The sequence below is a fragment of the Sturnus vulgaris genome, chromosome 3, assembly GCF_052056855.1.
Source record: "Sturnus vulgaris isolate bStuVul1 chromosome 3, bStuVul1.hap1, whole genome shotgun sequence".
In the NCBI taxonomy this organism is placed as follows: domain Eukaryota; kingdom Metazoa; phylum Chordata; class Aves; order Passeriformes; family Sturnidae; genus Sturnus; species Sturnus vulgaris.
This window is the reverse complement of record NC_142245.1, coordinates 22,416,968-22,443,312: the sequence shown is the minus strand read 5'-3', so window position 1 is coordinate 22,443,312 and position 26,345 is coordinate 22,416,968. Positions and strand designations below refer to the sequence as shown.

Below are 26,345 nucleotides of genomic sequence, written 5' to 3'. Positions count from 1 at the left end.
CAAACTTTATCATGTCAAGCTCACCTGTGATTTCGGTGTTCCTGAGCAACCTTTTGAGTCAGCTCCTCCAGGACAGCTTCATCCTGGGTCCAATCCTGTAAGAATATGAAGCAGCATCAAAAACTAGTCAGCCAAAGAGAGAGAGGACAAAATGGCAGACAGATATTATGACAGCAGATGTTTCAAGACTTGTAGTTACAGAGAGAACCTATCACTGACCGCATTGAAAATTCAAAGTGTGGGATGCTGAAAATACGTGAGGAGAACACAAAACTCCGATTTTTTATACCTTCTTTTGAGAGGGCAAAGAGATACTGTTAAAAATAGAGAACAGAATATAGAGCACAGATAAAGGATATTTTCCTGGATAATTTCTGAGCAGAAATTTTTACACCCTCCAAATTTAATAATGTGCGGTAGAAACAATTCTGAAATAATTGGGAACAAGTTAATAAAGGAAGTCTACTCATAAATTCAAGGCCAAAAAAAGGAAGCTGAAAAACTTTCTTGCAAAACCTCAAAGTTCTTACTTTTACTTAAGAAAGCCTTAAGGCTGCATGTAACGTACTTAAATACACTGCTTCTTGCTCAATGTGGCCCTCCCCTCTGATATTTGCTTCTGCCACAAAAAAATGTGAAAGTGGTAGCGTGCTAATGAAAAATGGCATGGTACATGCCTATGCACAGCCACACACCTGTGGGGTGTACTGTGTACATAACTTTGTTCTTTTCACTGCTGAAGAAATGCCATTTGACACACATTGTAGCCTCACAAGATCAAACAGCACGAAGGCAGCTGCCCCTCCCTCATCCACAAGCTCACTTCACTAATGAATTTATAGCAATATTCGGTGGAGGCATTTTCTATGCCCTAAATTCACTCAAATCCTCCAACTTTCTTAAGGACTCGTTTGTATCTGCAGCACTTAGCTGCTGTTACTGAACTTGCAGTGAAATATTTACTGTTAGGTTATCTATCCTCCCCAGAAGAGCAACGAGAAATAGTTAAAGAAATATCTAGAGAAATAGTCGATTTAAGAGTAGATTTCTGAAGGTGTAGGAAGCAGACACTACTGATCTTCTTAAATTTAGCAATAGTGGCATGGATGAAAGGCAAAATACCACAAAGCAATGGTAAACATGCACAACAGAAGAAAGCTGACCACACCACCATGGAGGCAGCTGACACAAAAACAGAGGTTCTAAGAGAGGAGCCCAAACAGTAAATTGCTGAACCACAGAGAAATTAACCACCTGAAAGCTCATCTAGAGACATAAAACCTCCCCTAATGTTTTTCTGAATAGAAAAATAGTACCAGTATATCCCTGGCAGTGCTCAAGGCCAGATTGGATGGGGCATTGAGCAACCTGGTCTAGTGGGAGGTGTCCCTCCTCATGGCAGGGGGTTGAAACTAGATAATCCTTAAGGACTCTTCCAACCTAAACCACTCTGTGATTCATTTTGTATTGAAGGAACTTTGCAGAAGTCCATTTATAACGTGACACTCTGACAGCAACACTTTTCTCCATATTTAGGCTATCATACATGACTTCATAAGCCATCAACTATACACAAGATCATCAACTACTTATGAGTAGACAAGATGGCTAACCAAAGAAATTCTGCTCCATAGAGAAGATAACAGAAGTTTACTAGTGAAATACTAAAGCCACATTTTCCATGTATATTCTGCACGAAGCATATTCAGATCTCTGTACATTCCCTTCTTCCTTCTGATTTTTTCAGATCGTACTGAGCTATCTAGTGGCTCAAAAATCACACATTCACTTTGAGACACCATGCAGATGTCACCTTTTTGGACTTAAGATGAACTGTCCACTGCAGTTCCTGTACAAAGAGCATGGCTAAGTGGGATGAAATGCTTCTCAAGCCATCCAATTACAGTGAGATGAATCATTCTCCCTCTACCGCTCCACTAATTGCAGAGGGAAACCAGATGCCTTAACTTCCAGGCAGCTACACTCAGGGCATGGGAACCCCACCCTGCTTCCAAATATTTTTTTCCAGTTAGACAGAATTCCATGATCTTTTATATTTATGAAGCTTACACTAAATACTCATGCTGATGGACTTGTTCATCTAAGACAAAGCCAGCCTTAGCTTCAAGAGGCATTTGTTTTGGTTTCTTTCTTTTCTGATTCACCCTCCCAGACTATCTCAGTGTCATAGACTGCAAGTGCTTGGCATTTGTCACCAAATTTCCTTAGATCATTAGTGATCTGAGCTCCTTCCCTAAGCATTAAAGTTATTTGCTAGTTTCCAAATGTAAACCAAATTTACAGCAAATGTTCCCTGGAGAACATTTTGAGAAGACCTGATTCAGTCTTCACTTCAGTGCAATAGTCAGCTGATATAAATCCACACTCTCTTCAGGAATGGCTGCATGGTTTGTCCTGGGACACAACATTTACTACAGCAGCAGCCCTTATATCCCCTTGATACAGCTTGTTGCTAATACCACAGCACTGCTCATATACACCTTTTAAAACAGCTGCAAATTATTTTTTTATTCAAAGATGTCTGTTTCTTTTGTGAGCACCTGTTCCTAGTGGAGGCTCAACAGGAACTGCAAATGGGCAGACATAACACAGCATAGAATCATTCAGCTGAAATCAAGTTTTGGGGAGCAAATTTTGCTTCCACTAGTCCAGCGCTGGTGCTTTTACTGCTATTAACCAAGGCATCCCTGAGTCATAGAGAAATTATTCACAAAAGACCACAAAAGAGAGGGATAAGGAACTCACCATAGGAAACAAGACATATTCTCTGAGGAAGTCATGAGATTCAAACTGATTATAGTCTCCAAAATCCGCTGGAAAAAACCAACACAATTACTCATTTTGGCACTTTCCACACATGTTAAGACCACACTCAACCTCAGTTGCTTAATTTCAAGTGGGAGAGCTCTCTCTGAAGCCACAGCCCAGCACAAAGACTTTTGCTTGTACTTTAGCTTTTAACATGGAGGTCTGAAAATAATAGTGTTATTACCAGAGATCAAGTAACAGCCAACAAGTAATTTCTTTCTTTTGATCTCTAATATAATGACCATTTGCAATGCTTAACCATCAGCAGTGCAAGAGTTTGTTTTTCTGTAGCCTTCTTGAATTCATACCTCTATTAAAAAAATGCTGGGATTGCTTAGCCTCTTTAAAAATCATGCACACTTTTGCTTCTCCACCATTTCCAACCCTGACCAGGCAAAAATAAAGAAAATTTAACCTAATTCTGCTCCAATTCTACACAGTTAAAAAAAAGAATAATTTTACAGCCCATAAAGGTTAAAATCCAGTAGGCAATTTTATTAAAAATTGTCAATAACCAGCATGGGAGAAAGTTTATCCTTCTGCAGCCAACCTATCAGTGCAGGCACTGTGCTGGTTTAGCTGACTGGCCCACACCTGTCTACTCACTTTTCTGCTTCTTCTACACCTCTCCAAAAGATACTCATCTCCATGCTCACATTCACCTCTATGTCAGCTGAGGATTCTTGTCTAAATGTCCTTGAGACTGGGGAGTTTTGGAAGTGCTTCCTAAAGGCTAAACTACATTAAAAACCCCCAAACAATGTCTATATTTATCTATCTGTTAAATATACAACAGCTTATATCAAAAGAGTATCACGCCAGGAGGTTTTTATTTTATATTAATTGAACAGGATCAAACGCCATCTACAAGATTCTTGTATTATAGGAGCTGGAAATCCCCACCATAAATCACATTTTATCTAAACATGCTTTCAAAGCTTCTAGACAATTTCACATATTGCAGGATGCCAAAAATGAAGTTTCATTTTGTTTCTACCTCAGAGTTATGTTTTAACATAAACAGAAAGAAATCAAAATGGGCATGAAACAGAGCCTGCAAGTTTAAAAGAAATAAGTATTTCAAATACTTTTGGTTTCATCACATGCAAAGGACAAAGGAAATAAAATAATGTCAGGAACAGTAGGATTGACTCACTCTCAAAATTAGGAAAAAGCTCCAAGAACACAGTGAAACATATTCAGTTTCTATTAACTTACACACTGGAAAAATCTTCATTTACCTAAATTAAAAGATTCATTATGGAATCTTATACACCTATTTCCCTTTATTGGACACACATTTCAAGATTTGATAAGAAACATTTTCCTTTCAATTTTTAACAAAGATATAAGATACAAACCCACCATTTCTACTGCTCTAAAAAAAAGACCATATAAGCATTTCTCTCCATTGAACCTTTAATTGTCAAGAATCAGATCCTCATGTTTGCTATATATGTATACATATAGATATATATGTGTATATATATATATATATATATATATATACTTCCCACTCATCAGAGAGCATGCAGAGAACATCATTGCTGAAACTCTGCCTCAAGTTCTCATAGTCACTTGTGGATAGACTGAAACATACTTTATCCAAATACAGGGCTTCTTCCTCTGCACATATACATTATATGATCCTACTTTTATTGATGTCCTTAGGAGTCTCAGAATAAAAATCATGCTGTAAGAAGTTTATTATTAACTTATAACTCACATAACAATTATGGTCATGTGTTCTTTCATACTTCATATAGCACTATACAGCGAAATGAGTTTTTAATTAAAGGTAAAATTAAAGCTGCTGCCATGCTCTTTGATGTAATTTGCATTTCAAACCAGAGAACGTGAAGCAAATTCATTACTGCAAAGTACTCCGTGGTCAGGGCTGGAAGAACTGGAGTTTTGTTGAGATTTGCTTGCATGAATTTTAGAAATAGGAAAGCTGAGCACTGTGATGTGGTCCCTCATTCCCTCCCTGAGGCAGTCCACCCATGCACTTGGGAATCAATTGGAAACCCAGCTGCTGTGAGTAGGAGTCATACAAGGCCTCAGTGCCCAGTCAAGATAGAGGACAAACCAAAAAGCCATTCCTGGACAGAGGCTATGGGGTCACATCATCCTACCTTGCACTGCCAGCCCAGCCAGTCGAATTCCCTGCTCGAATGAGGATATCAATCGTCCATCAAGAACATCCTTTTTCACCTGGAGGTAATACTGATATCTACAAAAAAAAGAGCACAAATTATATCACACATTTCCTACAGGAAGAAAAAAGATTGTGGAAAGGAAGGAGAAAGTCACCCCAAACAGGTCAGGTTGTTAACAGCAGGTCTGTACCCAGCTTCAGAAGGTCCACATTACCACAACAAATCAATACCATCCCTACCTGTGCAGTGCTTCCAGATGGATGAAAGGGAAAATTAAAAGTTCTAGTTTGCATCCCCCAGACCACATAGAAGAGGTGCATCTGTGAAGATCACCTCTTTTCTAAATTTTATAGAGGTCATGCAATCCCAAACGCAAAAAGGGGCTTCTCCATATTGCTTCTATTGTTTTTGCTCCATTGTCACCATTTTGATTGAAGAAACAGAATTTTAGCTATGCACTTGGTTCTGCTGATTTACCTTAAACTACGGTCCATATAAAATGTTTTTAAATTGGCATTTTTCATGTGTAAGGATGACTAAGACACACAAACCAAGCAAACACAGCTTTAGCACAGTCCATGTGTGCATTCAGCCTCATGCTCCCAGCCCCTAAGTACACCTGGGTGATCCAAATTAAGAACCTCAAAACCCAACAAGTGGGCTTTTTCAGGCTGTGAGCAGACACAGCAATCTGGCTACAGCTGAAACAGGTTCAGAGGTTACTGCACCCTTCAGCTGCATGCCTGCTCACCCCCTGAAAGTGGAGGGCATCCACTTCAAACGCCGTGGATTTAAGAAATAATTGCTTGAGATGAACTGGGATAGAAAGAATTGGTACACAAGCACACCAGCCAGTCCCAGAGACTGCAAGCTCTGCAAGGCAGGCAGTGAAGGGCAGTCAAAGTCTGTGGGCAGCAAACTCCTAACTGTGCTCAGCTACAACGAGCACACCACATCTGGCCTCACCTCTGAACCTCTTGACAAAGAAGCTGTTCTGGCCTTGTTTTAGAGTACAAGTCCCCTTCCCAGTCCTAGCAGAAGGGAGAACCACTGCAACATCACCCACAGAACAGGAACTGTGCTGCCTTAACCATGCTTGCAAATGTTACTGTTTGTGTTGAGGTACAAGAAAAATATAATCTCATTTGAAATGATCAGATTTGGCTTTCACACAGCCTAATGAAGATTAAAACTTGAGGGGATTTTGAAATTTGATTGAGACAGGCTGAAAAGCATACAGTTTCTCAGTCTGAGCCCTGTGCCTCAGCCCCAGGTTTCACACTTGCACAGCCCAAGAGACAAATCACCTTCTTTCCACTCCTTTGCTATACACTAACTTTAAAATCATGCATGCTAAGTTCCTAATTAACTAAATCCTAACTCTGAAATCATTCATGCTTTCCTAGAAGCATGACATAAGCTGCTTTATCAACTATGCAGGTGAGCAGGTGTTTGATGAATTTGGTCTTCAAGACTTGTAATCCCAAAAGCAGCTATTTGGGTCCACACTACATATAAACATATACACACGAGTTATGTCTAATAAGAAGAGTAAAATCCATATCTGCCATAAAAATAAAGCTATTGTTAAAACAAATACAGTATTAAGAGGCTACATGAGAGTCAAACCAATGTCAAAGCTTATAGTGACATCCTAGCTGTACAGAAGTCAAGAATGTCACCAGCTGTAGTGGAGCCATGGTTTCAACCACAGCGTCCACACAGTTACAGACAAATCACAGGAAGAATTAATTAGGTCAACGTCAACAAAACACTATGCCAGTGCAGTTACTGCAGGATCAAATATTATGACCTAGGCTTTCAAAAGAAACATTGCTGTGGGGTTTGAGTTGCCATTTGACTTGCCATTGGAATACGGTGTAAGCAAGGAAAGAAACATTGCTTAGTGTCTGCCTTGGACAATGTGGAATTCTCAAGAGCTGTCCCCACAATCTTCTCCAACACTGTCTTCAACCTAAAACTGCCAAATTTTTTTTTAAAAAAAGGTAAGACCCTAGACAGATGTTAGAAATTTTAGGGCAAATAAAGAGCAACACACACACACACTGTTACACATTCATGAAGACAGCAGACAGCACCCACAATCTGAAAAATATGTTGATTTACTCGTGTTTCACTTGCTCATCAGGAAGAGGTCACATTTAAAAATCTTATTAGGAATATCCTACAACATTATGGAATCATAGAATGAGTTGGGTTGGAATGGACCTTAAAGATCATTTAGTGAATTTAGGATTTATTACCTATTGTAGATTGACATGCAGTAGGAGTTTAAGGGATGCACATAATTAGTGCTCTGACATTAACTAGCATATCTGTCAGGAAGAAAATCTCATGGAGAAAGTTGTCACTTCTCACAGGCAAACTCACTGAAATGCACTCACCTGCTGTGGCTCTGGCACCCGTTTCAGTGGAATTGCCAAGCTAATCTGAAGAAGATTGAGGCAGAAACCTGTGGTTGGTACCTGCTTCACCATTACCCCTGGGCTGACAGTAACAAGTGATATCCACCTAAAGAGTCCCCTGACATGCCTTGCCATGGTGTCCAAATAAAGCAGGAACTGGGACATCTGTCCCCAGGCATGCACTGGGGTGGCTAATTCCAGTGTCAAGGCAGAGGAGGAGGATTCCCTGGAGGAAGCTCCACTAGAAGGCTCTAATAACTCCACCAGCCACAGATTCATGGCTCAGCCATGCTGCAAAACTGTGGTCAGGCTCCCTGCCCAGCAAACAGAGAGAAGCAATTGGCCCACATTCTGTCAGGGATTTGAGGCTCCTTCATCTGAAATTAAATTAAATGCTGTTATTATACCACTATGCTAACTGAGACTGCTCTTTGTTCGCTTGCATTGCAAAAGTAGATCTATAATTTGAGGGAAATAAAACATTTTAAAAATGTTTCAGCTATAGATTCACTGAGGAAAGCTGTTCCAGGACAGCAGATAAAAACATGCATTTCATAAGCCTTCTTTTAGTGGTCTAGCTGGGAAAACATATGGAAAGCGAACAGAAGAGAAGTTTGAAATCTGCACACCTAAATAATAAATGACAAAAAATTCAAAATTAAGATTTACAAAGCTTTAATCACAAAGCCATTCTGGCATACCAGAGGAGTGCAGGGCAGCAAAGACAGCACCATAGCTGAGTCAGCCTACAGCTGCAATCTCTCACCTTCATTGCTCTCTTTGGGTTAAACATTACTAGCAGAGCCATTGTGTATTTAATATAATAAAGGCTACTGTAGTTTGCCAGCCTGTAGTTAATTCCAGGGGGAATGGGAGTGGACAACAAGTCTGAACAAAGCCATCATTATAAAGATATCATTTCCCACAACTCTATTTAGCCAACACACAAAACATTGGAAGTATATTTGCATGTATTGCATCAAAAAGCACATTTTTATAGAGTAAAGAAGCTGCAACTGGATGAATATGAGACAACAACTCCAGAATAAACATCTGTATTTTGGCAATCCATACTATAAAAGGAAAAAAAGCCCACCAAAACCCAATCATATTAGTAAGCAGGATACAAGAGTACTGTTTTTTAAAATTTAATTGCAACACTCAGATTCAAATCCTGCTACAGCTACATAAATGCAGGGAAACTCCATCTGCTAAAAAAGTTCTGCATGGACCTCCCCCAGGATCAGGGTTCACATTTGTTCTCCTGTCACTTCAAAAAAAGAACGTGGGTGTTTGTATAGTGTCACTGAATTCATTGCACCCTTCCATCACCACTGTTTATCTGATGCAAAATCCCTGTTGCTATCTGATACATGCAGAAAACTCAATTTCACTGATTTCCATTCTCCTCAACAACCAAGGTTTTAGATATCACAAGCCACACAGAACCTGGCCTGACCAACACCAGAAGTGAGGTCTTTGTAGAGAAATTAAAGGATGGTTTACAAAAGTAAGAATATGGGTTAGGTTTGCAGTGTAATTGCACTGCATCTTCAGGATTTTCTTACTTTGTGACTTCTACAAAGAACCACAAGGCAAATACTTCCTTACTTTAATAATTACTCAGCATTATCAGATCCACTAGCCTTAGTAATCAAGCAGCAACACACTCTGCTAGGAAATGTAAAGGAACAGAACAAAAATTCTTTTTGCCCCAGGGATTTACTGTCTAAATGTATATTTTATATTAAAAGGTGACAATATTGAGTTAATAAGGTTTAATATTGTTTGAATGTTGCAGTGTGACCCGTCTGGATTTATGTTACTTTTCCCTGGTTCTACTTTCCTTCTCTGTACATCAGAGAGGGTTTGTACCTCCAATGCAGCAGGAAACACTTAAAAAGCTTTTCTTTTTTCTTCTCTTTAAATGTTTGTTTTATTTGGAAATTTCAAGCCAGTATAAATACATCACAGTTTTGATATCAATAAATATTTACCTTTAGTGTATCTGAAAATAAACAAAGCTCTACAAAACATGTATTAGTTACCCAAAAGGTACAACTCCTTTCCAATCATTTCTAATGATGCAATTACTGGCATGACTAACTTTTTTATAACTCATTAGGTACCATTTTGGCACCAAGCCTATCTATTGGATAACTGCATAGCTATGTAATTTAACTTTTTCTCTGGAGGAAAAGAGAACTGCTTTACCATTTCATACCTCCAAAAGAAGAAACCTTTAAGACTGGAAGGGGAAACAGATTGGTCCACCTGCGGTATAGCTCAAGAACTTCAGCTCTTTTCCAACTTAAAAAAAAAATTGCAATTAGAGGACAAGATGATCTTCTAAAATTAGGAACACAATAAAAGTCTCATTGAGTCACAACAGTCCGAGTCAGCTCATTTGAGATTATCTTAGTATGGTAATATATTTCTGAGGAGAGACGCTGCAATGTACACTTATGCAATAATGTGCCCACAGGGGAAGTGGTTTCTCCAGAACAGAGGTCTTTTATCATTTACTAAAATTATTTTAAGCACCAGCTTTGATATTGATGTGTCTATTGTTCACCTGACACCTTAAAACCTGCCATGATTTTGGCTTTTATAATATTTAGCAACAGGATTCTATAGATACCCATATGCTACCTTTGAAATAGAAGCCTATTTTATATTTTGAGGACATATTTTCTCAGCCTTTACAGTAGAAGAGCCAATGACTTGGCTATTTAGGGCAACCAAAGAAACTCACTGATTATGACTGAAAAGTTATTTCTATTTATTTATTGCATATTTAAGACAATAGTATCACTACTTGACTCTTACTGGTAGCTTTTTTGAGAAAAAACATGCTTTAATGTACTAATGATCATTAGCCTAATTTCACAGAATATCTGATGTTGTTGAAGCTACTCATGTAAACTTGGGCGGGAATCCAAGGCAGATTTGGGAGATCTAGGTTTTGTTCCCAAATCTCAATTCAGAGCACTGCTTACTGGGTGCTGCTTATTTCATGAGGGTCACTCAATATACTGCAACAAATCTGACGTGAAAGCTTGCACTGGATTTTATATGGTAAGGAAGGCAGACAGGCAGACAAGACTGGTCTTTTCAAATGCAACATCAGTATATTGGCAAAGATGGTGTTTTGATTTCTGAGCCTGAGCATGCTGAAACACATTTTGGAGGCAAGGATTCAATCAGCACATCTTAATCTTAAGGCACTTAAAAAAAAAAAAAAAAAAGAGATACATAGATCCATGATGTCATCGTCAGTAACACAGAGCTAATGCCTCGTCTTTGCCACTTTAAAAACTTAGATGGTGTTGATAAACAGAACATCTCTAGTTCACTCCTTTGGAATTTCATCAACTTCTCTCCCAGCAGAAGTTTGCTGTTTCACAGTTCTAGACAACAGCTACTTATCTGGGATTTGTGTTAGAATATAAAAAGCAATGACAGTGTTTCCACTAATAGAAGGGTAATATTTTTGGAAGGGTATTATTGAGAATGAGTCTACCACACCCTGTCACAGACCTTCAGGAAGATCAGCAGATTTGCCAGAAAAAAAAGAGCAAAGGAGACGAAAGAGCCTTTGTCATACACGCAGGAGGAAATTCCTTCAGAAGCTCAAACTGTCAATGCCAACTGTGCAAAAACACACTCATAACATCTTCCAGGGTTAGAGCTGTTTGATCATAATAACCTTAGATGGTAGGTCAAGGCTAGCTTCAGGTAACTGAGAAATGACTCTGTTCAAAAGCAGCATCCAACTGCCTGCATCCTGGTTTCCTCCAGCAGCTGGATGGAAAACATGACTGACACTAAAAACAAAATAAATACATGGAAAGATTTGTGTCATTCCCCTTCCTAATGGGACAGAACAATGCTGGGATAGCATCATATTCATACATTTGACTGAAAAAAAGGAGAACACATCAAAACACAGTTCCTATCACCTACCTCCAGATCACTCAAGCTCTCTCTTTAAAAGCAGCAAATTATAGTTGAAGGGGAAAAAAGGGGAATTTGGCTACAACAGACTAACTTCACAGTGATAGTGGCTTTCCATTTATTTTGATGTGCAGGTTGTGAGATAAGGCCTTGCTGGCTTGGTGAGCTGCAAAGAGGCACACAGTGACAGGCCAGCTACCACAGCTGACCTGTGAGGTTCCTACCAAAGGCCAGTGCCTTCCAAAGGTCAAGGGCCAGCTCTACAGCCAGCTCCTGGCTAAGGACACTAGACCAGGAACACCTTTGCAAGGCTAAAGACAGCATGATGAGAATTGTACACTGCTAAGTTGTTGTTTACCAGCTCCATTTCAACAGTTGAGTGCTGAAAGGTTGTTCATTTGCATGTATTCCCCAAAAGACAATTAAAATTCCAGATCTCTACCTCTTCCAGTTCTTTACACAGCTGGCACATGATTTCAGAAGTAAATGCAAAGCGGTTTAAGTGATTAGTCAACAATGCCAAATTTCTGCAGAGAAATTGAAAGAAAATTAAAAATTAAAGAAAATTATGTTTGCATTACAAATGGACATTGACTGTTTGGGAAAGTAACACAGGCTCTATAATCTCTCCTATAAGAACAATATATGTTTCCAGTGCAGCCTGATCTCAGAGTGCTGTGGCTCTTTGTTGCCCAGAGTTCAAGGGATGGCCAGTGAAGCCCTCAGCAATGAGCCAGGAGAAAACAGCGTCACACTCGGCATTCTCACTGCAGCAAAAGAGGGAGCCTGCATAGGAAAGAAGTGCTCTTCTTTCCAGTGGTTTTCTTTTCCTGCCATTTCAGATGGGCCACAAGCACAGACATGCACCCAGGCCCTGTAGCAGCCCGCAGACATGACACAAGCCTTCCAAAACACGCACTGCACTCCTTCCAAGAGAGGCTTCACCACCAGATGCAGCTCCACAGCATCCACCAATTTCTCTATATTTAAACAGAGCCCCCTCCAACCACAACGGGTCCATCCTCTCTACTTGTACGGTTTTTTTAAGAGTGTATTGTGCATTTTGCATACTCCAAATTCAAATGAACCCACAAGCACAAAGTGAGACTTTAAATAAAAAGGCCAGTAATGGCATGCTTTTGCAAGAAAGGAAGGCATGCCACAACCTGATCTTGATTTTCTGCTCTTGAACTATTGAATTAATTATAACAAATTACAGGGAGCCCCACTACAATTTATAAGCACAATAAACTCCCTTACAACCACCTATAATTTTATCAGAGTTAATCCAAATACCTAAAGAATTATACAGCACAAGACTTCAACATGCCTTTTAGACTAAAAAAAAAAAAAAAGAGGAAGCCATATTCTCTTGTCTTCTGAACCTTTCACTTAGAAAAGGCTACATTTGATCTCTGCAAATTGGAGTCAACTGGAGTACAGCAAACCCTGGTGACACCACCACAGAATTCATCTTTATAAAGGCTGGAGTGGGATTGCAAAAGTAAAGCAAAACAAAATCATATAATGCAAAGAAATCTGCATTTTAGGATTTTCTAACTGAAAAAAAAAAGTTCAATGCAAGCATAAATATTGCACAGAAGCACTAGAATTAAAAAATTGGGAGCAAAGAGTTTGTCCTCCACATCTTTGAAAAAAGCCATGTATCCATTTGGTCTGGGTTTTAAACACATGCTAAAAGTGTTATTGTTCAGTTTATTGTTCAGCCTAGGTTTGAAAACATGCTCAGCTATGTTCTCATATCTCCTGAGCAGAACACTTGCATTTGGCTACAGAGATCCAAAGGTTACAGCTCAGGAGACTCCTTTTTCTTTTCAGCTTCATGTTCTTTTTTGATCACAAAAAGAAAAAAAAAAAAAAAAAAGATAAGACTGAGTCTGGTTGGTGAATTACAGCAATGCCACATATTGTTTTACACAACATGGTTGGGGTTTTTTGAGTGCAAACCCACAATATCTCCCACAACTGCTGCCTCCACCTTCACCTTCCTCCAAACACAGTCATCCTCATTTCCCAATATAGGTTCCTCCTCACCCTGAACTGTGTGTCCCAGAGGCAGCTACTGCTCTGATGCAGGATTTTGGATAATAAACCCAATTCTCCCAGCTAGCACCCATCCTTTGGTGCCTGACACACACATGGGCTCCAACTAAGAACCTGAGCTACAACCACACAGAGGCCCCACCTACACACAGGCGCTCACTAAGGTGCCATGGCATGCAGCCTGCCCAAGTGTCACTGCCCACTTGGTTTGTCACATCCTCACAACAGCAGGTCCCACACACACACAGCAACTCGTGCCCACAGATCTTCAGATGGAATAAAACAAAAAAAAAAAATCCTGAAATGGCGGGTATAAAGATTCACCCTCACAAAGATGCAAAAGTGCAAAGATAAGCCGTGACTATGTATGGTGAAGGCTGCTTGACCTCCTGGGGAAGAGAAGCATGAAAAAACCCTGATGGTGTTTTTCCTGAATTGGAGCTAGATTTTGGCAAAAATGAGATTAGACCCCAAAATGTTAATAATATTTACTTCCTTTATTCATACGTGTTGACTCAGTTCGAAATATGCTGCTCCCTGCCCTGAGAAAAACAAGGCAGCTAACCTTCAAGCTGTATCTACTGTGGGAAAAGGTGGTTTAAGCTACATATGGAAGCAATATGAGTCAACAGTTTGAAAATTCTCCTGGTAGCCAGCCAGGTTAATGGCCAAGCAGGTTAGAATATCATGCTAAAAAAATGTGGTGAGTTAACTAGAACAAATGTATACTCAAGCTCACACTATGCAATACTGAAAATAAATAGATAACCTCTTTTTTTTCATTTTTTTAATGGCACTTAAGTACAGGCATAACTATTCTTTGGACCCAAAACAAACACAAAGAATTCTCATTGCTCCATTCTTTTCCCCACATTGTGTCAGTTGTAACAATAAAATATAATGTATGTACCCCATAAGTCCCATTTCATTTTCCAATATATATTTTAAATATTCTCCTTCCATACAGCTCTAAACTCTGGAATTACTCAAGTCCACCATGTTTTTCTGGTTAAATGTGGTGTTCTGCTGTGCACTGATGCAAGAGCTGAACTGAGTGAGCACATATACCAGTGAACAACTGGCATGCATATGTAAGCATCTAGAACATCACAAAATAATTGCTTTGTGGGTGCAGAGCAGCATGCAAGTGTATTCAGGTGTTACTTTATTCAAAGAGCAAGTGAACACGTTCAAACTTACAGAAGAATGCGTGCTTAGCCTGAACTTAACAAAACAAACTGGAAAAAAAAAAAGCTCTGGTGAGTCTGCAGTGAAACCTTATTTATGAATTTATAGAGCTCATTTACAAAGCCCTGCCAGTGAAGCCTTTATGTAGTATCCCAACCTCACCCAATCAATGTCTGAGAAAGTTCTATTGATTTAGTGGTATTTTACCTGGTGGGGAATTAAAATCCAATCCATTGGCTACTGCCTTTTACAGTAATCTGTCCTGGCAATAAGAAAACACTGCTTGAAATGTGACACAATGAAGTTGCTGCCTATCTATAGGTCATCAGTACAACACCTTATATTCCTGTGAAAAGATTGTTGGAACACCTACATTAGCATCACTGCCAGCAGAAAACAGGAAAACTCAGCTTGCTTCCATCTCCCAGAGACCCCAGTGACCTGAGTGTTTCCAAAGGAATAATTGAAAACAATCACCCCACACCTCAGTAACTCATGCAACAAAACCACGGCCCAGGAAGTTGTAACATCCCAGTGAACGCAGCCCTGCAAAAGTGAACACAGCTCTGATAACAACAGGATGTTGCCAGGGAAATATGTGAATCAGTGCCCTGTTGGGTGGGTAAAATAGATCCATTTCATGAAATGAATAATTATTCTTTGTAAAAGCTTCAAAAACAGCTGAAGATATCAAGTGCAAAAGCAGCTGCCAGAGATAAAACAGTGAACCAGTAAACATCTCACTGCACAGGAATCTGCCATCTTCCAACACTGAGGTTTCTGCCAAATCCTTGTTGAGATTCTCAGCTGCATTAGGGCCTCCACACAAATGCTTCTTTTAAACACATTTGGAACTTCAGGGTTGTACTGACATCCAATTGCAGATCCTTTAGTGCTATGCCCTGCCAGCAAGGCAAAAAAAATTAAAGGCATTCTGATCACTGAAAAAGGTAAGTTTAGAACTAAGTTTTCATGATCTGTGTCTCAGCTGTAAGAGAAGGGAAAAAGTTTGCTCCAGCCTGCAACACAAGCTTCAACATTGAACAGATTTAATTGAAGACTGGCCGTGCTACCATAACCAAGATTTCCACTCTCTATTGAATTCTCAAAATTTTAAAAGCTGATAGAAGTCCCAATCAAAACTCACACATCTGTTTGCTCACGTGCTGCTGCTGCTGCTAGTGGCTTGACCCTCTTCCTGATGCTGTAGAAAAATTTCAGACATCTATGTGAGACTTCTAAATAGAAGACCAGTGACCCACAGTTCCCTTTTCAAAACACACAGTAGGAAAGAGAATGAATCACCTGCAGAAAGTGATGCACAACAGAGGAATCCTGAATCACTCTGTGGAAATACCCATTTCTTCTCACTGATTACACAGGAAATCTAGAGCAACCTCCACTCTTTAATGCCTTATCAGGAGTAGCAACATGACTGAGGCAGGATTGGCATGTGTCACGAAGAGTGTAAGGAGAACAACCTCTAGCAGTCTGCACTTCTCTGAGGAGAAACTGCTAAATCCCTGTTACTGCATCATTTGGGAAGGAAGACAAGCAGGAGAGTACCAGCCCCAGCCCAGGTAACGCAGTCATCTGTCCAAACCAGTGCCTTAAACTACCCTGGGAGACAAGTCCGAAGCACATTGTGAGGTGCCCCAGAACACCCACCCCCTGCACAGCGCTCCTTAATGAGTGGGAAACTTCCCTGTGCAGGGACACACACTGCTGCTACACCTGCAGGGGAAAAAAAGGGCAGCCAAGTAGTTTGCAACAGTCTAAATGACAAAGGCAGTGAGCAGCTCAATTCCTAAACTAGAGGAGGAATTATCCTTTTGATCTTCATTTGAGGAGATGCAAAAACGCTGACAGGCACTCAAGTAGCTAGGGATGATAAGTGTTTTCCCTTTTTCCACTGTTTTATCCTTTCTCCTTTAAACCGAAACATTGAAGCTATCATCTTTTTTTCTAAATCCTTCTATTTCCTTTTAGTTGCATCTGTGTGGAGATGCAACGAGGAGACAGCAATACACTGAGAACCTTCAGGTAGGAAAATTTATCATAACTGATTCTATTGAGTCATTCCAGCAGCAGAGATTTATTCATTAAGTTTACAGAAACCTCCCAATCTGTGGATGGGAACTCCCTGTGCATCATGGTGATGGCAGTATGCTGCCACAGGTCAGGAAACATTAGACTTGAATTTCCAGTCTACAGAACATTATTTCTATTTAGAAATAAAACTATTATGAAACAAAGTCCGTTCTTTGTTTCTCTGCATTTTGTATCTGTGCATCCTGTCTTAGGCCTGACACAGTTCTCAGGAGTAAATACCTAGGTGAAGGTTTCCTGTAGAGTTTACAAGTATAAGCAGATCTAGCAAGGCCATGTTGTTAAATACAACTTTTGACACATCCTCCAGCTGCATAAGCAGAATCTTATTATCCATACACTCATCCTCTCGCCTTAAGACACCGCAGTTCAAAGAAAGCAGGACACAATTCTCCACTTCATTCCAAAAAGTAGGTTAAGTCACAGTTTCCATCAGGTTCTGCTGCCAATTATAGCAAGATTTAAAATCACCTTTCAGCACGATTTAAGATAACTGGCTACTAATACAAAACAAGAAAAAGGGACAAGTTCAGATCCTACAAGTAGACCTTCAGCAGATTTTCCATAAAAGCATACACACACAGAATGGGTACTGCTAGCAGTACAGCTACAGACATGCAACCATGTGTCTGCACGGCACTGGGAAATCCAACAGGAGAAAGCCAAGGAGCAAGAAAAGCTGGATTTAAATAGAAGATAACTCCAGGTTATCACAGTGATCCACCTAACACAAGTGTGCTTATCACCAAGCAGTGGTGAGCACAGCTTCCTCAGGGGCTGAGAAACAAAAAACAGCCAGTGTGACTCATCCAAACACAGCTCTATACACAAAGCAAGCTCTTCACTGATGAAAGCAGAAGCCCAGATTTCTAGCCTCAGCACCATCTCAACTGTCAGATATCACAAAATAAATATATAGGCCACGCAAATTGTTTTTGTTTCCATGCAGGAAGGCAGAAGATTTTTTTTTCCTGCAACAGAAGCTGGTTAGACCTTCAAAGCAAGTTTCAAAATGCTTAATGTATTTCCTTCTCTTTCAGGATTATAAAATGTCTGAAGTACTAGGTTCAGTCTCATGAACTCTCAGCTCTTCTTTCTGGAATTAAGGTTCAATCCTGGCAGTCTATGTAATCAAGACACATTTTTAACACAGTACTTTGCAGCCGTGTCCTAACCATAAACAGTCACTTCCTCTGGTGACCAGGAATAGGACACGAGGAAATGGGATGAAGCTGCCTTAGGGGAAGTACACCGGGATTGTAAAACAGGGACAAAGCAGGGCCTGTTCTGATAAGACAAGGGGCAGGGTTTTTAAACTAAATGAGGGTAGATTTAGTCTAGACATAATGAAGAAATTATTTACGGGGAGAATGGTGAAGCCCTGGAAGAGGTTGCCCAGAGAGGTGATGGCTGCCCCATCCCTGGAAACATTTAAGATCAGGTTGGATGAAGCTCTGGGCACCCTCAGCTAGTCCCTACTCATTGAAGGCAGGCTGCACCAGATATGACCTCTAAAGGTCACTTCTAACCCAAACTGTTCTGTTTCTTCTGTGATTCCAAGTTCAGATTGGATATGAGGAAAAGATTCTTCACCTATAGGGTGGACAGTCACTAGAAGAGGCTCTCCAGAAAGTGACTACAGTACCAGCTTGACAGTGTTCAAGGAGCATCTGAATGATGCTTTAAATCATGTAAGTTTTAGGTAGTCCTGCCAGGAGCAGGAAGTTGGGCTCAGTGATTCTTATGGGCCCCTTCCAATTTGAGAGATTCTGTGATTCAGTGAATCCTCTTCTGTCCTGTTGCACATATCCACCTTTTCTATCCATCTGGCTCCTTATACACTTGTGAAATGGATGCATGATTAAATGCTGTCATCTTTGAAGTTTCACAGGGCACACATCAACCCCCTCAAAGCCATACTATCATTGAAGAACGATATTTCTTTGTTTGGTAAAGCTCGATATTCTTTTCCCTTCTGGTTTTTGAAAGCTATAAAGTATTTGGAATCACACCTTTCATACCCTCTTTACTTGCCCTTTACTAATCTAGTCTGAGTTTTGTTCTGAACATGTAAAAAAGTCTCAGACTAAACTTCATATAATTACCTCATTCCAAGATCTTCAAGGTTTAGGGAAAACACTAACATAATAAAAATCACAAGCATGGACAAAAAAATTGCTACATTGCACTCAGCTGCAGAAGTGCTTTTTAAAAATCTGAATCATTTACAGCATTTGTCAACCATGGTAAAACCATTCCAACCTACAGGTTCAGCCAGTGTCTCCAACAGCACACGTGCCCAGGTGAACAAGGAAAAGAGATCCAAAGTACTTTTTCCCAAGTGCAAATGCCTCCACCACCATAACTGCATGGAAGGATTCAACCAGGACTATCTAAAACCAGAGAGGAAACTCCCTCACCTTGGGTAAATGATGTATCATTACTATACAAGAAGAACAGAACCCCAGAATGTAATCTTTGCTTCCATTTAAAAAGGCCCAATAAAAAAAGGCTAGATTATTCCAAAAGTATCTGTTCTACTAAAACTGAATGTAGAAATAGCTCCCATCAGGAAAGCAATATGTTAACACATGTGACTAAACCCCAGAGCATAAAATTAGTATTATTTCCTTATGATCAGATATAAATGTGAATCTGCCCAATGCCAAGACATTCCTGTTGCAACATTTCTAACCATCACAGCCACTGCCTTCAAAACACAGTAAAGCAAGAATGCAGGCTGAAAGTATCCTGCACTGTATTTATAGTTATGCAACACTATTTTTTAGAGTTGCTACATATGTACTGCCCAACCATACACATGAGAACAGATTCACTTTCTGGTCTAAAAGCACAGTATAATGTAATAGATTAGATCTAAGCGTCAACAGTCTCTTAAAATATCTGGCACAAAGAGCTCAGCTTTCAAAAACCAACACACAGAGAACAAGCTCCCCATTCACTGAAGAAAGTCAGCTGGGAGAAAGGTTTGCCCTCCTCAGCAAATATTTTATAAACAGGGAATTAATGTTGAATCTTAGGTATGCCTTGAAGGAGTTCTTACTTTTAAGTCGAAGTTTAAACATCCACTAAAATACATATCCAAAAAGAACCAACTCAGAAACGTTACTGAAAAGTGAAACAACACATATGCTGCAACGATATGAACACAAGACCCAGGCAAATACTGAAAATTATTTGTTGTTGCTGTCCTCTAAATACAACATGAAAGCTAATTAAGCATCAGGGTGTTTACAAGGCAGGTACAAGTCTAATGTGTGTGTTTTATGCTGCATTAGCCACTAATATTAAAAAAGTCTAATAATTAAAACAAAACAATAAAACCATCAAAGGAGTGCCAAAATGCGAATATCACAGGCTGTCTAAGCCTGGGTGGCCACTCAGGGCTTCTAGGACTCATCCAGCTTGCATGCAGTTCCAGAGCTGCTCCTTTGCCTGGACAGCATGGGCCCAAATTCCTGCAGCTAGAAGAAAGGGAAAAGAAAAAGAAAGGAAAAGAAAAAGGAAAAAAAAACAAAGGCCAACATTTCTAAGTTACTTCATGACCCATCCACAACCTTATCCATCAGAAGAGAGCTGGGATCCCTGAGGACTCAGGACTCCCTGACTCCACTTAGCAGTGAATCCCAGAGCTTGCCTTTCTCCCAGCTTGGGGAGATGGGGTGCAGTTCCAGTCATAAGACGACCAACTTAATGACCCTGAACTGGACTGGGACCTGTATGGTCATGCAGGCTGTCAACAGCTATCTAAAACCAAGGGAATTCTGTTCCAGCAAAAATTAATTTGCCTCATGTCAATTAATAACATTTCAGCTCGAGTTCTTACTGCTTCCTCTGGGAGATCCCACCCTGATATCCCACAAACACCCTCATGAATAAGACACTTAGATTAGTACTTGTCCCAACTCTTCTTTTGCTGTATTTCAATACTCAGCACATACCTACAGCACCCACTATTAGTTCTTCTAGTTAAACAGGAAAGAAACAGTGCCACCACATATGGCACACTTGGCACCCCATGCCCTTTCCCTGTTGTTTCACACCATTCCTCTGTAAAAACTCACCCAGTAATTTGACTCTCCAAATAATTTAGCTGACATCAAAAGTTTTGACGGGATTCACAGGATTAAATTATCTTCCATTTCTAAGGTCTGCCATTCTTACACAACACCCTGTCCTTTTCTGTTCATTTGATACAGCTTCCATGTATAGCAGCAGCTGTTCTAATTCATGTGAATCATTTAACATTACAGTCCATTGATTCAAAACTGTCTATAAAATAGAAATATTTTATATAAATATATATAATATATAATGATAACATTGGAAATATTCTAGAAGAAAAAGGTAGCTACACTAGTTTATGCTACACAAGGGTCCAGCTCAATTTAAGAAACAAAAGGAACTGACAAACTTTTTAACTGGAAATAGTTAAACACACAGGATTCTTCTAACCATTAATATCATATTTATGTTGGAGAGAACACTGTTGTTTCTCGGTGAAGAGGAGGTGCATCATCTTTGCAGCAGGGCAAGGCACACAGCTGTTCCTGGTGCCAGGAGGGAGGGCTGTGTGTCAGGACCTTTCCTGTGTGCTGTGAGTGGAGATGATCAGCACGAGCACCATAGCCATGACACTTCCCAGAAAAGCAGGCAATGAGTGCAATCATTTTTCTGGAAACTACACAGCCTGCCTCCAGATAAGATCTTTCCAAGACAGCAGGCATGCTCCTAAAACATGTGCTGGTAAGCACACCGTAAACACGGAATGACAAAGGCTCCTAGGAAGAGACAAATTGCTGCTCCCTGAAAACTAAACTTTTTTCCACTCTGTTACACACCAATAGCACTGAGAGGTTAAATTCTGACTTAAATCTCCAGGTGTAAGAGACTAAACTCTGGGCATTTTTTGTTTTAAACACTCCATCTTGCCATTTGCCCTGTATCACTCAGTTCTCTATCATTTACCAATCCACTCAACTAAAACAAGCATCTCTTTTCTCCTCCCATCCTGCATGCTATTTTTCTGTACTTTCACAGAAAATCTGTTTAGTGTCAGTACATTTTAGAGAATCATTGGCATTAAAAAAAATATCCAGCAGGTCTATCTGTGGTGTAGTAACAAGCACAGCCACAAAATCAGTCACAGTCCTCGCTTCAGGCAAGCACAGTCCAGGATGTCTGGAACAAATCTGATTGTACACATTGTGCTGTTTTTTCCAGCACAGTGTGATATTCAAAATAATTATTTTGGCCAATGAAGCCAAATCAACTACCAGGAGCTCAAAAGTACACACAGAGACTTCTGCAGCCACAAACTGCAGGTGTGACCAACCATGAAAAGCAAAGCAGCCTCATGTACTTGTCACATGTAAATGTTACATCCTTAGCAGCCAAAAGAGTTCCACTTCACTGAGCTTGCCACAAAACCAGGCTGGCACAGGAGGATATGTGATATCCAGCCTTAACACAGAAATTAAAAGCACAGTGTAAGGAGCAGTAACTAGCAGAAAAGACAGCAGTGACTGGTGGAAACCTGCAGCTGATTGGACTTGTATTAAAAGCTAGTTACACAGGAAGATGTGAAACTTTAGCTTGTTAAAAAAAACCAAAATCCAAAAAACCAACAAAAAAACCACAGCAGACTAAAAGCAAAGATAAGCTCAAGTAGGCAAGACATCTAACAAGGACTTTTTTGAGGGAAGGCAAAAAATCAGTATTTGTTAAAAGAGATTTGTGAAAACATTTTTCCCTGTAAATATGAAGCACTCAAACGCTAATTTTTCCCCTCTACTTTATTCTCACGCAATTTAAAAATTCATATAGTCCCAGGAGTCTGTACCTCCTTATGTCTTAGAAGAACTTCTGCTTAAAAGGTCTTCACCTAACACTTGAAGAAAAACAAAGAAAGGGAAAAGCTGGTAACAGTGAAGAAGAAATATTTCCTTAAAAGATAAACAAAAAAACAGCTCCAAGAAATGCTGCAGAAAAGGGTATGGCAGCAAAATATCAGGGAAAATAAATATTCACTTAGTTAAAAGAGGGTAAGTAAAAGAGGCTGAATTTTTACAGACCCTCCAGAAAAGAGGCCTGGGAGCCACAGGCTCTAATTTTCCACCTGCGAAAACATTCATTCCCACACTTTGCAGGTGCAGCCATCCCATTCCAAACACTGCTTCCTTTCACAGGAAAGCTGTGCAGCACGTTCTTCTGGGGAAATGCAGAGCTGACAGCTGAACTCGGGGCAGAAGCCCAATGCAGCACACTGCAGGTGCTGGAACACGTCCCTCCCTACAGAGCTGTGCATGCCAGACCCACCATGCAGAGCACCACGGGGACCCAGCTCCATGGGGACACCCATCCTAGGAACTGCTCTCACTTCCCAACAGTCTGCAACAGCACAAAAGCCACTGGATACTACTGAGAACAGAGCACCTAGTAAGATACTGAAAACTTCTTCCAGGAAAGAAAAAAGGAAACCAGACCAAAGCACGCCTTTATTCCTTCACAGGAGACACAGCAGTATCATGTGCTAAGAAAGAGAGAACTGTGGGGAGCAAAATGTGACTTCAGTTTTCCCTTAGAACTGTGGGAAGGGGAAAAAAGAAAAAGGCCCTGGATTGTCTGATAATTGTGCAGAAAGTAGCATTGCACCCACATTTTCAGAAAGCCACAAGAGTGTGTGGGTTCTCTGTTTTTGGAACAAGAGCACAGTGAAAGCAAGCTTGTTTACTTTAGACACTGTACAAAGACTTTTTTTAAAAATAAATGCTTGAAAGGATGCCTCCTCTCTGAGGAGTTAGCAGAAAATAAAAGGCAGATTTATATGTCTAATCTATGCAAATATCTACTCTACAGGGCATCACAAAGACTGCTTTATATCAGACAGCATGCAGATCCCAGGTGCTTTAAATATGCCAAAAGCATGCACAGCATCTCCATCTGCGATGGCTGCTCACTGAGAACAGCTGGATGACTAAAAAGAGGTTGTCTAAGTAGCCTTCCATGAAAAATGCTTTTTGCTAATGTGCCAATCCCCATACTCCCACCCAAATTACTCCTGCTGTAACTGCCATTGAGTCTGAAGAGGGTTTTTTTGGTTATTGTTGTTTATTTGTTTTGGTTTTTAAATTATGTTTATCACAAATTCTTCTAGAAATTTTCAAATTGTAGAAATAATAACATGGTGAAAACTCCTACTGAAAACTTAAGGCATTATCATGAAGTTTTAATTAATCTGTAAAACGGGAAAACATCTGTGGGACTGGGGACCAGTAGAATGCCATGACCAGTGGCCAAGGAGATGCTGAAGTCACTGAGATCTTGGAACACACAGGATTAAGATCAGGGAATATATATAGATGAGAGCCTCAATTCATGAAAAAAGAAACTAAGTAGAAAGGGTAGAGAAATAAGAGGTCTAGAGGGTAGGAAATAGCTTTCCTAGGAGAAGGCTTAATGCCAAGAGTACAATGCTATTGCACTCAAAGTAAGGCATGACAATAATATTTATGTCATGGCCACTACCAGAAAGAAAAAACAGGTACTCTACAACTGGTGACTGCTTTCTGTATGGTCCCCTGGGACATCCTTGGGAAGCACCCATCCCAGGTCAGGAAACACAAGTACCCTGAGTAGCCCCAGCATTTGCATTCAAAACCACGAATTGAACAAGACTGATTATGTCCTGCAGGTGCTTCTTACCCTGAAGTGATTAACTTCATCCAAAGAGAAAAAAAACTCTACACCACTAATACTTTCATCTTTAAGCAAGTACCACTTTTGTAGCAAAAAAGGAAAGGACTGCAAGCCAGAGTCAGATCTGACCTACTAAAACAATTAATGTGCTCCCCAGAGTACTCTTCACCTCGTCTTTTCTTGCAGGTCTCAGAGGTTGGCTTCAAAGAGCTTAAGCGCTAAATAAACTGCTCTGGCAGTTTGTCTTTTCATTTTCTTTTACCACAGACTTTCATATTATCAGAAACACCTCTTACAAATTAACGACAGGCATCCCACATGAAGACATAGCAGTACTTGTGTTTATGTGACAGGTGCCTGCAGCTCTACAGGTCCTAAATCACCAGTTACATGGCCAGCCCAGGTAACCCATTCAGCATCAATCCACAACTTGAAATCATGGGGTCATTTGGGCACAAACTGAAATACATGGCACGCCTTCTAAACATAAACCCCCTTCTTTATTGCGAGGGTGACTGAACAGGTTTCCCAGAGTAAGTGTGGAATCTCTCCTTCCATGAATATATTCCATACCCAATGGAAAATGGTCCTGGATCAGTCTCCTCTAGCTGACCTTGCTCTAAGCAGACAGACAATCTCCAGAGACACTTTCCGGCCTCAACCACTCAGGAACTGCTGCCTGCATTTCACTTGAGTAAATCATCTGACCTTCCCACACTGTGACAGCCTGTGAGGGACAGCACTGGCTTCTCACCCCACTGCTATTCCACTCCTCTCCCAGCAGGTCCTGTGTGGACAGGTTTCCACTGAGTCTGCCCAGCACTGGGACACAGCTCGGGGCAGTGTTACTCACCCTTACTTCTGCCTCCACACTTGGCTTGTCAATACAGGAGGTTACCAGAGAAACCACAAAGGGCTCCTGACCACTACCAACACCTGCAGGCAGTTAAAATCCAGGGGCCTGGAGGCATAATCAGCATTTTCTACTTCCAGCAGTAATGATAAGATGTAAAGGAGTTATAATTTTATAAATACTGTCCTGTTGGTATCGGGATTCTTCCTGTTGGTCCCAACCAGCAAACAACAGCCAAACACAAAAAAGTTCACAATTGTTTAGAAGAGATCTTCCAGATGATCTTTCAAATGAAATTATTAAGGAGCACTACCTCAGAGCCAGCGACCAACACCCTAAGTAATGCTCCTCTCAACCAACACAGCCTAAAAGACTTGCATCATTTTCCCTTTTTGCAATGACATTATGTGAGGCACAGGAGGTTGCAGTCACTGGAAACAGGAAGGAATATTCAATTTGGCGACAAATTTCTCAAAACCAGCTATCATGTCTATAATCCTACAGATCAGAGGCAGAGTAAACCAGCTCAGGAAACCAACTCCCTAGCTTTTGAATATTTGTGCATTATGTCAGTGTTTGCTGAAGCATTCTCAGAAGACTTCATCATCTTCAAGGAATATTAATCAACCCTAGAAATCCTGGAGTCTACAATTAACTAAAAGCTTGCTGCTGAGAGATGGGTTTCACCTCCAACTCCAAACACAGCCAGGCAAGCTCAGGGCTGGAGATGTTTCCACTTAGAGAAGGTTACAAAGGTGACAGGTTCACTTCTGGCAGTACTGTCACCACCTCTGCATCTTCAGTCTTTGGTGGTGGTTGTGTTTTGGGGCTGGGTTTGTTTGAGGTGGTTCTGCAGCCTCCCAGAAAGGGACGAAGTGTCTCATCACAAGTTCTGCATTTCAGACAGATTTGTCATTTGTACCTAAACATGAGTCAAATACATAGGCACTGAGTGGGCGAGTCCAGTGCCTACCTCAACATCACATGTAATCATATCACGATCAAGTCTAATCCTAGAAACAGCCAGTATCAAAATGTTGA

The 26,345-nt window shown here is 40.4% G+C and overlaps 1 protein-coding gene across 1 annotated transcript in view; it reads right to left on the bottom strand.

The window, feature by feature from the left end:
• The window catches only part of PTPN14 (protein tyrosine phosphatase non-receptor type 14), an 89,862-nt gene that overhangs the window by 35,799 nt on the left and 27,718 nt on the right, over positions 1–26,345 (bottom strand). The window contains exons 4-6 of the mRNA XM_014876875.2: positions 4,965–5,062; positions 2,767–2,834; positions 25–95 (exon numbers count right to left, since the gene is read on the bottom strand). Coding sequence (XP_014732361.2) covers positions 25–95; positions 2,767–2,834; positions 4,965–5,062 — 237 coding nt within the window. The remainder of the gene's footprint in view (positions 1–24; positions 96–2,766; positions 2,835–4,964; positions 5,063–26,345) is intronic.